Source organism: Hibiscus syriacus, unplaced genomic scaffold (assembly GCF_006381635.1).
Source record: "Hibiscus syriacus cultivar Baekdansim isolate YM2019G1 unplaced genomic scaffold, ASM638163v2 tig00116964_pilon, whole genome shotgun sequence".
NCBI lineage: Eukaryota > Viridiplantae > Streptophyta > Magnoliopsida > Malvales > Malvaceae > Hibiscus > Hibiscus syriacus.
The window spans coordinates 511,434-525,052 of record NW_024063489.1 but is presented as its reverse complement, the minus strand read 5'-3'; the positions used below and the strand labels follow the sequence as shown (position 1 = coordinate 525,052).

Below are 13,619 nucleotides of genomic sequence, written 5' to 3'. Positions count from 1 at the left end.
TCCTAGTTAAAAATTTAGGTTAGTTAGGAATAAAATTAGATATGAATGTATAGGACGATATATGAATTTTGATTTTATGTATTATATATATGAGAATTTAAATTTTATTCAATTAAATATATAAAATTTTGATTTAATTATAAATATTTTTATAAATTTAATTATTTGTGTATATAATATATATAAATATAAAGTGATGCGTTATACTATAATAATTTACGAAAATTGAATTAAACTAAGATTGAATGTATATAATTACACAAAATCATAGTTATATTACATATATGATAAAAATTAAAATGAAATTTTAATATTTATGCATATATGTTGTCAAATGCAAATTTGCAGGAATGATAAGAAAAATCTGTGCTCCAAATATTGCAGAAAGTAACGTGTAAATCTTTAATCAATGTGTGATCATACAAGTAATATCCCGTGTAGCTATGAAGGCATAAATTATATGGGGGGAAACATCTCAAGAACGTGTTTCTACAAAATGAAGTAAACAAAAAGATTGATGACGAGAAGAGAAATAAAGTAACAATCACAAATTCTAATCCATCAAATTATATTGCCTTGGATCTGTGACATTTATCTTCCAATGCTCATCCTGGAACCCTTCCTTTGCAGCTATTTTTCTATCCCAGTCCAAGTCATTCTTTCTTTGCTTCGTCAGCCTACATTGCTGCTGCAACTTCACATCCATGGCGTCATGGAACTTCCACCATCTTAGTTGTGCCACATCACTGGCGTAAACACGTTGGTCCCCTATGTCCCAGTTGCAGTCATAATCCCTGTAACAATGCCAAGGCTTCAACCCCAAGTAATGGATCGAGTAAACCTTAGGTGGTTCGGCTGAAAAAAGCTGGCTCTTTAAACCAGTTTCGACGGTGCTGTTGGCCCAAAAGTTCTTCAGAAAGTTCACTCTCCTCGGTAAACGATGCCACCAAACGAATACTTCATTTAGAAAACCTTGGTCCCCTCCGTTGTATGAGAATATTTCCTTACGTTTGTTCATTAAAAGCTTGAACGTGCAATTCGATGGCTCGATCACCATAATACCCGAATTGAAAATCCAAATATCGTTTCCGGTAGCAGTCATTTGAGGGAAATGGAAAAGGGGATCAAGGTTTTTCAAGACAAGGATGTCTGCATCAATGAATATGACCTTGTCATAATCCGTCATCTGCCACAACCGGAACTTGCTGTAGTTGTATTCGTTGTAGGAGCCTTTTTCGGCTCGAGGGTTTCGGATTCTCTTGATGAAGCGGAGTTGCCACCCGGCCGCCTTAAGGGCTTCACGGTTCGGCTCAGTGATGGACCGGTCTAGGAGAAGGACGAGGTCGCGGTTGGTGCTGGCTTTTAGGAGACTTTGAGCTAGCGTTATGGCTCCGCAAACATATGATTCGGAAGAATGGAGGACTGTGGCATAGGCTTCACGCTTGGGGGTAGTTGTTGCTTGCTGGATTTCAGAGACATCAAACACTTCATCGTTTCCTGAAATGTGTATTCATTATCTTCCCGTTATTAACCATTAATGGAATTCCAATCACTTTTGGGTGCTTAATTATCACCAAACTGGACTAATTAGTGCTGATAAAATTTATTTCTGCAAGTAAAGGTGAGTGACATTGCTTGCAAATAAAGAAAAAAAATATGATGACATATTGAATTCCGACTCAGTTTTGATGTTGAACGTCGAACTAAAGAGTTAATGCATGTGAAGGAAATCGATATATTTACAATGATGAGTTATAAGAGTTAGCATCAATAGCGGGATTCGAAAGTTACAAAAATCAATTGGGAGAGGTCCCCATCGACTTTTAGTTGACAAAATCGATTCTTAAGTCATAACTAATGAAAACAAATAGTAGAAGATATGATTTATTTATGGAAGAAGCAGTGGAGCCAAAGACAACAAAACCATAACAACTACATCTTAGACTTTGTCAGCAAGCAACATCAATTTACTTGGAAGTTGGTCATTATTTAACATCAATAAAGCTAGCTACTCTTTATAATAATACCCCATCTTTTTTACCATTTTTCCTTTCATTATTTCCTTTACATTTCCCTACTTTTGATCTTCGACTACTTTTCAGTTAAGTGATGAAGAAATTTTCAAAGTAAAAAGAGTTGTTAATTAGTTAATTTACTTTATTGATAAATTGGGTAATAAAACATCTTTTTCATCCAGCGCCTGTAGCTCAGTGGATAGAGCGTCTGTTTCCTAAGCAGAAAGTCATAGGTTCGACCCCTATCTGGCGCGATGACTTATTTTTAATTTTTTTCCCATCTTTGCTTCGTTTCTTTCTATGTTTTCCATTCCTTAAGTAATGCAATGAACTTAAATAAGAAAGTAGGAATAAAATGATACATACCTCGTCCCCATAATGGCAAGGCCAGATTGCAGGAACCAATTGGCAAAGAAACTTTTTGTTCTAATCTTGCTATTTCCGGTTCGTAGTACCACCACTCACCTTCCTGTTTCACCAAATCATTGCATCGAAACACCTCCATCATCGGCCTGCACTTACTCAGGAACACCACTCTGGTCCTCATATTCCAATCTCTTTTCCCATTTTTAACCGCCATATTTGCCGCTATCAGGTGAACCTGCAGCCTAAACACGTCCCTAGCCCACCCGTCTACAGGATACTTACACGGCAGTCTCGCCACTATCAAGTCCATGTCATCGTATTGGCTGAAGTCCGGCATCGGCAACTCAGGGCACATTGGCCCGTCGATCTCTTCCTCTTCATCAATCCATTCCGGAAACAAGTCCTGCCATTCGAAAAGCTCCGAGACTCGCTCGAAAAGGATCGGGACTGTCTCTCCATGTTTTTCCCATTCACTATAATCCACATCCTCAAAGTTTAGCATCCCAATCTTAATACCTCCTCCAATCTCATCAATGAAACTCGGCACCTCTAACATTGTCAAGTTTCTCTTTATCTCCGGTTTAACGGCTTCAGCTCCCTCCAGGACTGCCTTCATCTTCACCCCTTTCTCCACCTACAACAGCCTTATGAACATCAGACACCGGCAGATAAAATGATAAAACAAAATCAAACATGTAAAGCAAATATTGAATTTTAGTCAGCTCACCTTACCTTGTGATGGCACTCACGCAAAGAGCATCTAACAAGCGATGCTGCATTCTGAAAATAGAGCGAAGAAGATGGGCGCAAGAGAAGAGATGCATAGATAACCAGAAAGAAAGCAAGAAAAATCAGGTTGATTCTAATAACCAAAGCCTTTGAAGGAGCTGCCTTTATGATCTTTTGAAGACTAAACCCCAACTCACCCATCCTTAAGCTAAGGTGTCCTACCTCAATGCAATTCCTCGATATATATATAGATGTATGTATACTTGTTATAATTAATTATATAACAACTTCTTTTGTAGTTCAATAAATTAAAATACAATTTTTTTTAGAGTAAAACACAAAAGAACTCGGACCATTTAAAAAACTCCATCTGTCGTTCCCTTATTACGGAGCTTATAGCTTACTTCTATCTCAGTCCCAATCCCAAGCTGTTGGCGACAATTCCCGTATCTTCCCAACATACCCCTCAATGCACTAAACTACAAACTTGTACACCAATTCTTTTTCATAAGGCCTAATATATAAATTGTCCTTGAATTTGATTTTTTTTTCTCAATTTGAAATTTATTTTTTTTATAAAAATTATCCAAATTTTTCTTTTAAATTTCCATGTTTTCAAACAGAAAGCACATAATTTAAATCCATTTTTTATGTAAAGAATTTTAGGTAAATATTACTTATCATATGGATGGCTTATTCATATTAATTTATAATTATAAAACTTAATGTTATGTAACAGATGGAGTCCAAATTCATTGCCTCAAACCAAATGTTTGCTTTCCAAAATCATGCAGGAAATGGATTCCTCCCCCTCACCAATAATGATAAAATTAAGAGGTGGCAACAACTTCCCAACTTTTCTGGACCGCTTAATTTCTCGACTTTTTTTAGGTACAAAAGGTTTTTAATATTATTATCAGATTAAATAGAGACAAAATATAAGGGGTAGAAGGGTAAATGTGATATCATGAAATAATTTTCGTGAATAATAATTCTAGAGGTCTTCCAAGTTCCAACAACTATTTGGTTGCCCTGTCAACTTCTTACATGATACGAAACGTCTATTTTAGCCCTTCCAGTTGAAAATCGATTAAATCTTCGACAATATATTTTATTAGTGTTTATTTAAAAGAGAATAAGCATATGATATATGATGTATTGATGATCCATTTAGTTTGGTTATCGGTATTATCAGGACTCACCCCAAATTATTACAAAGTAGACGACCAAAGCCTAAAGGGAAGGTGAAGTATCAAAATTTGGAAGCAAATGTCGGCTTGCTAATTATTACAAACTGATATTAATTTATTTCAAAAGAAAGATACAATCGAAGCTTACTTTAAAGCAAAAGGATGACGCACCAACCATCCAAAATGCTCGAAAATTCAGCAAGTTTAGGCGAATAAGCAATTTAGTCTATAATACTTTTGACATAATAAATCAAAGCGGCTTCGGCCTTTTCTGCCAACAATTCTATACATAAATCCCCTGTTGTCGTCCTCGGTTCCTCGGATTTGGACAAGCATCAAATGTTTGCATATGTTAACTATTGTTTTATTATTATTAAAGCCTGATTACGCGTCTGCATGTTTTAATTATGCTAATCCAATTAATTCCCATGTTTTATTTATTCGCAAAGACTTAAAGCACCATGCACGACTGTAATATGAGAAGCCTTCAAGCTCTTGCAAACTGGGAAGCAAACCATTGTGTCGGGAGAGGAGCAGACAAGCAGATTTTGATTATCAGAAATGGCGATTAAAACTCGTAACTACTCCGTTGACGGTAAACGAGTGATGACTGTTGAAGAATTCACTAGATGGTTAAAGAGATTTGATGAGGATAACGATGGACGGATAAGCAAAGACGAGCTTGCCGACGCCATAAGAGTCTCGGGAGGATGGTTTGCTAACAGGAAGAGCAAGCAGGGAATTCAATCTGTGGATGCCAATGGCAACGGATTTATTGATGACAGTGAGATAAAAAACCTACTGCAGTTTGCAGAGCAACACTTGAATGTTTGGGTTTTGTTTTTGTAAAGTGTTTGATTCGAGTTCATATCCCTTTGCTCCTTTCTTCTTGTATGATATGTTCATCTATCCGTTGATTTGAACGAGTTAATAATCCAAAAAATCATTTGGTTTCTTTCTATCCGCTCCCGAACATACGATAAAAGATTGCAGACAAAAGTTTACACTTTTAAACAATTTGTCCACCTCGAATCACATGGATTCACTATACAGAATATACATCAAACTGAACCCTTTCTTTCTATGCAAGTTAAATCACTTTGGACAATGAGAATCGGACAGCTCTGCATTTTCAAGACCATGCTGGAAGTTCTTGCCAACAGCCGTAGGTGAACATAAACCTGTAATTTTCCTGCACAATCTCATGGTGGAAAGTCAGAAAAATAGATGCACTGAAACTTTAACGGTGCTAGCTAGATGAATCTTGGAAAGCGCAGGCAAGGAGGTGCAAGGTCTCTGCCCACAAATACAATGTCTAATATTGATTGTCCTATGGTGTTCAATAAACTGCTACTCAAGTTCCAAGCAGATCCTAGAATGTTAATTGACACCTTGAGTTTTTTAACAAATAATTGAAACTAACATCGAATTTTACCTGTACAGCACCAAAAAGATAGCAGACATCGTACATCTATCTTGGTATCTGAATGCTCAAGCAAATATTAATCTAGCTGACATCTTCATATATCAATCAAAGGAGGTGGCAGTTTCCAGAAATTCCATGAGTTAAAATCCTCCTGTAACTAATAGAAGTAAATTAAGATGCAGAGCAAAATAGATAAAATGAAACATCCTAAAATGAATTAAACTAAAAGCTCGAGAACTTAGGAAATATATTCTCCGTAACATGCTAGTCCAGCATGATAGATGTCAACCAAGTGAAGGATGGAAAATCAAAAAGAAAGCGGGGAACAATCGGGCCTCTCTTCACAAAAAAAAAAAAAAAGTAAATCAACACTCAGCCTAGTCACCATCACAACCATGTTACCAACATACATATCCACAAAAGGCTCCGATTGGGAAGCAAACTCCATGTTGTCATCAATGGAAAAAGAAAAGGTAACAAGACCTGCTCCGCGGAGGCCATGGGCGGAAACATGGCATGAACAAGATCACGAAGGGAACTATAAGATTTGTCAACACAGTGGTTCATAGCTACCTCACCCTGCAAACTTGAAACCGTTAGAAGTTCGGTGCAGTAACATTGGAAGCATTTGGTCAACTTTCTTTAAGAATGAGATCCTTGATTACCTTTGGATTGATAATGAAGATTTTCCCTTTTGGGATTCCAACCTTAAGATAGCTGATTTCATCAGTATCTCTATTCCCAAAACCAGCATAGAATGGATTGCAATCAGGTGGAAACAGTGCTTTGATATCCTATATGTCAAAAGATTAAAAAAAACACAAAGTTTTTAAGTTATATTGAATTTTGAGACAAAAATTCCCATGCATAATATTAAGACCAATTGCAATCATAAAGAATGAAGTTCAAGAGTTGTAATTATATAAATTTGTCACATAACTCAATGATTCAAATATAATTTTGTCGAGGCGTTCAACAATCGTAGGACATCCCTCAAAACACTGTTAATTGCTCTCAGACTTGCTTGCAACCATTTGGATGTATATAAGAACTTGAAATGCTAGAAGTAATAGCAACTAATTTAAAAGTAAAAATAATATACCAGATAAATTCAACATATCAGAAGCAAATATGACAGCGCAGATAACTAACCTCTAAGCAAGCGATCTTGAACTCATGGGGAGCTCTTCTAATGACTGAGAAATATATAGGATGTTTAAGAATAAATAATGTGGATTAGATGTATCTTTCGGGGTGAGGGAAAAATATATATATACAAAACTCTAATATGATTGAAGAGGTATTAAGACATGTAAAGAATTACCTTCTCTATATAGGGATGGAAAAAGCCCATCAGGGGAAATAACAATTGGCCCATCTGGTAAAGCCTTACCATCCTACAGGCATTAAGATATGTTCAGTAAACAGTTCCACATTTTCATGAGCAATGGTGGTAAGCTAACCAAACAAAAAGCACAAATAAAAACATGAATTTGTTTTAACTTCTTGACTCTCATTTTACTGTTCAATATAAGAAAAGCATTAAACTAGCATAGTTCACCTGCTTAAGGTTGACTAAAAATTTTCTAGTGATATATGCCTGGGATATCGCACGTGCACTAAGAAAAAGCAATTGATACCCATTTTCCTGCAACATAGAAGAAGATTTTTTTTATGTATTGAAGATATTAATAGTGTTATTCGTATTCATGCTTTATAGTCTCTGTAAAATATAGAACTCTTTTTCTTTATACCATCTGAAATAAGACAATGATTGTATGCAAGGGCCTTAGTTAAAATGCACATGGTTTTACAAGCCAAAGGTTTATTCTGGTTGTGAACACGAGAAGGAATAAAGTATCATGAGCTGAAAATTTAAATGTAAGATTGCCCAACCTTAATTGCTGAAAATAAATGTGCAACACCACTCTGCAACCAATCTACCCCAACCAAAGGCATGAACTGACCCAGAACATCTGACCTGTATCCATAAAATAGAATTAGGGAAGCCGGAATGACTGGAAATGAAACCTCAGTCAGCAGCAATTAAGAAAGAACCAGATTATAAAAGAAAACTACAGAAAAAATACAAGGAACAATCAGGGTTATGTAACGCTAGCTGTGTAGACCTATGAAAACAAGAAAAATTCATTCGAGAAAAGGACAAATGTGAAATTTCATCCCAAGAGAAGATTTGAAGACAAAACAAATATACTCGGGTTATCCAAAGATTAATGATAAAGCTGCATTGTAATGAATAAAAAACATTGGATGAAACATAGAACTAAGGGGGAAATGGAAGCAATCAGAGCTCAAACTCCTAGCAAATACATTTCTTGTGACTGAAATAAAAACATATGAACAGCCTGAAGTATAAACCATGGCCAATTTCTTGTGCCATCAAAATATAGAAATCTGAATATTGTTTTAATTTTTCATGATATACCTTAAAAAATGATCAAATTGTTTTTCTCTATTTCACCCTAATAAACAGATTACCATCCATATCAATGTTTTCTTCTCTCTATAGCATGAGCGTGTTTATCATGCAATTAATATAGAACTCAGCCTATCGATGGAATGACTCAATTACGATGGAGATTGCCAACCTAAATCAACTGCAAACAAGCTCAGGTACCAAGGCTGAGCAACACCTCACAAAGCCAGTAAAATCAATTCTCCACTTAGTGTTATACCCATTATAACATGAAGCATGTGGGGTGAGATGTGGCTGTCACCTGTCATCTAAAACTGACATTTAATTCTCTACTTAATGACATACACATGAAGTTTAACCAGTACTCAATCTAAACCATAATGTGGCATAACAAGGTGCTCTGGATCAGTAAAACTCAGAAACATACTTACCTTGTAATTGTCCCATCAACATCTGAGATGACAATACGAGTGTTCCATTTCCACAAATGTATTCTGGCATCAACCTGTTTGGTACATGATTTTGAATGAGCACGTCCAGACTACAACTGAAAAATCAGAAATGACTAACAACAAAAAGCTAAATAAACTTCAAGTAAGGATTTAGACAAAAAAAAAAACCTGCTGCTTCCCAAGCATATTGGTCGAAAATGTGAAGGTTATATGATTCATCCCTTCCTTTAAATTCAATGATGCCAGTTGTTCCGAGGTCGGAGTGATTGCTCTGATCACCTTCTTTACTTTCTTGGGTTTAAGCATATTTCTATAATTGCCACTAGCAACAGTACCATCTACAGCATTCTCAGCATCCAAACCTCGGGTATCAGCTGGAGCTAGCAGCACAGCCTTCCCAGATCTTGATCTTCTCATAGAAAAAGGCCAAAGCCTCCAGCTTCCACGACGGGAGACTTCGGCTTTTGATGGATCCCCTTCGATGGAATTTTCTGCTCTGTCAACGGGTATCATGCCTTTGGGTTCAAATATTTGTTCACTTCCAAATGTAACAATCCCTAAAAGAATAGGGGCTGCTTCATCCCATGAAAAGTAGCGGTCACCAATTCGAACAACAAGTCTATCATTCTTCACAACAGCGGGACTTAAAGAAATAAATTTCTTGCTATCCAGTTTTTCAGCATCAAATGCTTGATATGCAGCTTCAGCCCCCATCCCTTCATGTAGCAAGTGTTTGCAAAGAGATATCTCTGCACAAAGCACAACAAATGTTACTTTCTACAATTTACAGCTTAAAAAGCACCAGAAATAGAGAATATTTTTTCTACATTTAATAAAATCATAACAAATAGTTAATTGTACTTTATCACAATCTATGGATTTATTCATCACATCATAATAACCAAGTTCTCTTATTTATCAATGAAAGGAAAAAGAAAAGAAAAAGATAACCAAGTTCTCTTACCGACAGTAGGATTGTAAAGAGTATTTTTAAACTCCCCTGAAGTCTGACTTTCCTCACAACTAGACTTTCCATGTGCTAATGGCTGTTCCTTATCTGCATCTGACCTTATACAGCTTGAGTCATCTTTCTTGATTGATGCCCACTTCATGGTTTCAGAATTAGAATCTAGAGAATGGCTTAGAGGATGATGATTGTTTACACCAAACATGGCAAGAGAAGAGCTAATATTAGGAAGTGATTCCACCTGCCATCCATTATTTTCACCAGTTACACAATGCTTTCTAGAAATACTAATAGGATTAGAGACTATCCTTGTTTTTTCAAAAGAGATTTCCAGATTGGTTAATGGATTCTCCTGAACAAAATTGTCGAGATTTAAATAAGATTCCTTGTTTACATTACATAGACCATTTACTTCTTCAGTTTCAGTACAAACGGAGGGAAGATCTTTATTTACACAATTTGGTTCGTGGAGTTTGAATGCATCAAGGTCAGTGAAACGGAATTGCTCATCCTCTGAACTCTCTGATGGTGGAACACTCCTCTTTGGGTCACTAACACCATAAAAGTTCTCAGATTCATCAACAGACTCCACAGAAGGATGAACAACATCCCTGATATTTTTCCCATTTTCAACATGATCACCAAAATCACTAACCGGGGCAGTAATGTGAATGCTACGTGACTTAATTTCTTCCAAACCAATTACAAGATCAGCACCAACCATGTAAGATTCTGACATGGTTAATGCACCTGTAGAACCTAACTCCATATCTTCAGCTGGCTTGGAAACTGTAACCTGATGAAAACCACCTAGTACATCAGTATAGCAAGAATTTTCAATTATCACAAGAATGCTCTTTGAAGAAAAACTTAAGTTCAATATCATTTCTAGAGTAGTTCAGAGCAGTTTTGTTGTCTTCAAAAGAATAATGTATTATAAATATCCTTAAAAATAATAATTTGTTTAAAATGTCTCTTACAACTAAACAGAACATTTCTTATGAGAGCTCACCTCTGGCACTTTCCCAGTTGTTGTAAGCAGTGTTTCAGCATGAACAAGTGCTTTACCATTTCCTATGTCAGAAAGGCGCAGTGATTCAAGAGTTTGCTCACTGGAACCATCTAATGTTATTTCTGAGCTCTCTGACATTTTTCTGTTTACAAAAGCTTGAAGATTGTCTGAAACGTTCTCATTACCAGCCAGTTCTTCATCAAACTGCTTATCAATACATGATTCAAACGTATATTCACATTGTATATCAGGACCACTCATCCCTGATCCTGAGAGAACACCTTTCGCATTCTCATCATGATCCAAATTCCTTATACTATTATCATCCATAACTCCTGATATATTGGCTATTACTTTGCATTTATCTTCAATAAAACCTTCACCTAACGAGTAGGTTTCAACAATTTGTTGCCCGGCACTTACACAAGACACTTGTTCGTTAACTTCCTCAACAAAACACTCTAGTTTCTCAAAGCCAGAAGAACAGCTGACCTTTTGCTTGTTGCAGTAATCTGTTTTGTCTTGTAATGTCTGGCAATCAACACTGTTTTCCTCCTTATCATGTACATAAGTCTGAAACAGGTTTTCTTCATCATTCTGCATCCCCATTCGAGAACCTTTTTTGTCCAATGCATCGTTTGTAGAATAAATCCCTGAAGCATAATTCTTTGATCTATTAGAAGCAAGGTTGGTAGACCACTTCACCTCCAGCAGCTCAGCAGCAAGCTCAGCACGCTCCAATGAATCTGATCTCATTACACCAGAACCACTAGCACCTTCCTGGTAACCATCCTTCTTTATTGACCTCTGTCCAAAAACAAGCCCAAATATTCCTGGCCGCCGGGCACTGGTCCTAGCCACAAGCTTCCCATGGCTCTCATCATCTGGAGCCACTGAATTTGACTCGTCAACATCATAATTGCAACTCTTGGACTTCATTGGCTTTCTATTACCAGACGACGGTTCATCTGTCTCATCCCCAGAAGACAAAGGAAATGATACAGCATCAGGTTCCATTTCTTCAACATCTATCTCCCTGAGAAAATATGCTTCCCCCTTATGATCAAGAAACATGTTGAAATTAGCCTCGATGCCATTTACAGTGATTCTTACCGCCTTTTCCTTTTCCCTTGTCTTTAAAACCCCTTGAAATTTACCGAACCGAACATACCAAGGCGATGATTTGAAGCTCCCATCGGGTTGCTCCACTACAATTATATCCACTGCGCCGCCAAAAGGATGAAAGGGACCAGAAACAGTATACACACCGCGGGAGATATAGCTACCAAGCCTGCCCACCGCATACATACTCTTTTCTTTGAATTTCTAAGCCCCCCAGATCTCAAATATTTGAAATTTCAACCATAATCTACTGAAAAAGTGTAAATCTTTTAATTTTCCAAAAAACCCATATAAAAGAGTCTCAAATTTTCAATACACAATTAAAGAACTCCAATCAATCAAGAGAGAAAACCTCGCTCGTTTTAGATGAAGAAAGCAAAATATAGACAAAAAGTATCAATTTGGGAATTGTTCAATGCAAAGATGCTCGAAATTAAAGAAACAAACAATAAAAGAATTACTCAAACCAAACAAGATAAATATGTGTTCGTGTCTACATATATAACAGAAAAATTGGAACAGTCATTGTCTCTCGTGTTCTTCTGTGTGTTCCTCAGCTGTAAATTAAACTCAAGTAAAAAAGAGATGTGAACAACCAAACAATCCAAACTAAAAAAGAAAAGAAGAAACCCAAACCGCCAAAACGAGAACGGTAGTTGACGTGAATCAAAGCATATTCGTATCCAGAAGATGCTGCGTCATTTAAAAAATTAAAATCCCAATTTACAATAAATATAAATAAAAAGGACAGAATTTATCTCTCTCAAAAACTAGCAAAAAAATAAATAAATAAATCAAATCACCTCAATGTTAAGAATTTGTTATTATTTGTTATTGTTTTGGAATTGAGCACGACATATATAAGATACGAGTGTTCTTATAATATTATTTGTTTTATTTAATTTTAAAATAGATAAATCGTAAATTTTGAACAATGTGTATACTAAATATTAATCCCACCTGAAAATGGGAATATACCATTTAAGTAGTTTCTGTCTTTCTCCAAGGACCAAACAATCATAAACACAAAACATTCAACGTAAAACACACTTATGTATGTATGTGTATATATATATAAATATAAATGTATTCATGATCATGGAAGATGACATTACTGGATATGTATTCGATTAACCATTCGCGAATAATTTGTGTATTATATTTATTAAGTTAAATAAATAAAAATTTTATATTATTTATTACTGAAACAAATGTAAACAAATATGCATTTGATTTATTTACATTTACGAATAAATTTAGTTTTTTTAAATCTAATGTTTTTATATAAAATAGACATGAAATGGGTTGGGCAGTTATGACCAATTCATGCAAGGTATTGACCTATTGTGTTTTATGTTTATAACGATGAACGTTGGCATATTTTGATGAAAAAAATTGGTCATATAAGAGATATTATTTACTACTAGAATGTTTGTTATAGTATTTGTAGACACACAATTTCGTCCGATCTTGTTATGTTCATCATATTGCATATTATGTCATTCAAGTCAAAGTCGGACCCACCCAAAAGACAGTTCCGACAATATTTAATTGGAAACCGTCATGACTATATGATAATTTTTAAAATGCGTATAAATTATACGTCGACTTTTAAAAATTACGTGGATTGTAGGGCATCATCTCCTATTACTTATATGTTTTGAGAACCGGACAAAAGTCATCATGTAATGTTGATGCTTCTAAAAGATAATCATATAATCCTAATAATTTCTATCGGATAATAAATAACCCATTAAATAAATAGATTTTCTAACTTTATCTGAACAATTTTTTTGTCTCCCTATTGTCTAAGCAATTTTGCCATGAACGCTCGTAGAAAAATCTGAAATAACATTATTATCTCTATGTTATACGAAAAGGGATCGTATGTACCAATCAATTG

The 13,619-nt window shown here is 35.6% G+C and overlaps 2 protein-coding genes and 1 non-coding gene across 4 annotated transcripts; 1 reads left to right on the top strand and 2 right to left on the bottom strand.

The window, feature by feature from the left end:
- Positions 1–363: 363 nt before the first annotated feature.
- LOC120191081 (UDP-glucuronate:xylan alpha-glucuronosyltransferase 2-like) lies at positions 364–3,336 on the bottom strand. 2 transcript variants are annotated; one of them, XM_039194082.1, is made up of 3 exons: positions 3,114–3,336; positions 2,382–3,015; positions 364–1,497 (listed from the first exon to the last, which is right to left on the bottom strand). In XM_039194082.1, exons 1-3 carry the CDS (start codon positions 3,309–3,311, stop codon positions 554–556), a joined length of 1,776 nt encoding a protein of 591 aa, XP_039050013.1. In that variant the 5' UTR covers positions 3,312–3,336; the 3' UTR covers positions 364–553. The 2 variants fall into 2 exon arrangements, with proteins under 2 accessions (XP_039050013.1, XP_039050014.1); XM_039194083.1 differs by having other exon boundaries at positions 3,109–3,249.
- Positions 2,197–2,269, top strand: TRNAR-CCU. Its single transcript has one exon. It is a non-coding gene; the product is annotated as a tRNA-Arg (tRNA).
- Positions 3,337–5,505: 2,169 nt separating the features above from the next.
- Positions 5,506–12,366, bottom strand: LOC120191011 (phosphatidate phosphatase PAH2-like). Its single transcript, XM_039194016.1, has 12 exons — positions 10,595–12,366; positions 9,580–10,378; positions 8,784–9,364; positions 8,595–8,668; positions 7,623–7,707; positions 7,288–7,374; positions 7,051–7,123; positions 6,879–6,922; positions 6,392–6,520; positions 6,210–6,305; positions 5,736–5,877; positions 5,506–5,672 (listed from the first exon to the last, which is right to left on the bottom strand). The coding sequence occupies exons 1-11, from the start codon at positions 11,900–11,902 to the stop codon at positions 5,821–5,823; spliced, it is 3,333 nt and encodes a 1,110-aa protein (XP_039049947.1). The 5' UTR covers positions 11,903–12,366; the 3' UTR covers positions 5,506–5,672; positions 5,736–5,820.
- Positions 12,367–13,619: the final 1,253 nt, after the last annotated feature.

Excerpts from the sequence above, each read along its gene's own strand:
- LOC120191081 (XM_039194082.1), bottom strand. The coding sequence starts at position 3,311 with ATGGGTGAGTTGGGGTTTAGTCTTCAAAAGATCATAAAGGCAGCTCCT. Across the intron at positions 3,016-3,113 it reads TGCGTGAGTGCCATCACAAG|GTGGAGAAAGGGGTGAAGAT; the intron begins GTAAGGTGAGCT and ends AGGCTGTTGTAG. Across the intron at positions 1,498-2,381 it reads CTTGCCATTATGGGGACGAG|GAAACGATGAAGTGTTTGAT; the intron begins GTATGTATCATT and ends TACACATTTCAG.
- LOC120191011 (XM_039194016.1), bottom strand. The coding sequence starts at position 11,902 with ATGTATGCGGTGGGCAGGCTTGGTAGCTATATCTCCCGCGGTGTGTAT. Across the intron at positions 8,669-8,783 it reads ATATGCTTGGGAAGCAGCAG|GTTGATGCCAGAATACATTT; the intron begins GTTTTTTTTTTT and ends TGTACCAAACAG. Across the intron at positions 7,708-8,594 it reads GTTGATGGGACAATTACAAG|GTCAGATGTTCTGGGTCAGT; the intron begins GTAAGTATGTTT and ends TTATGGATACAG.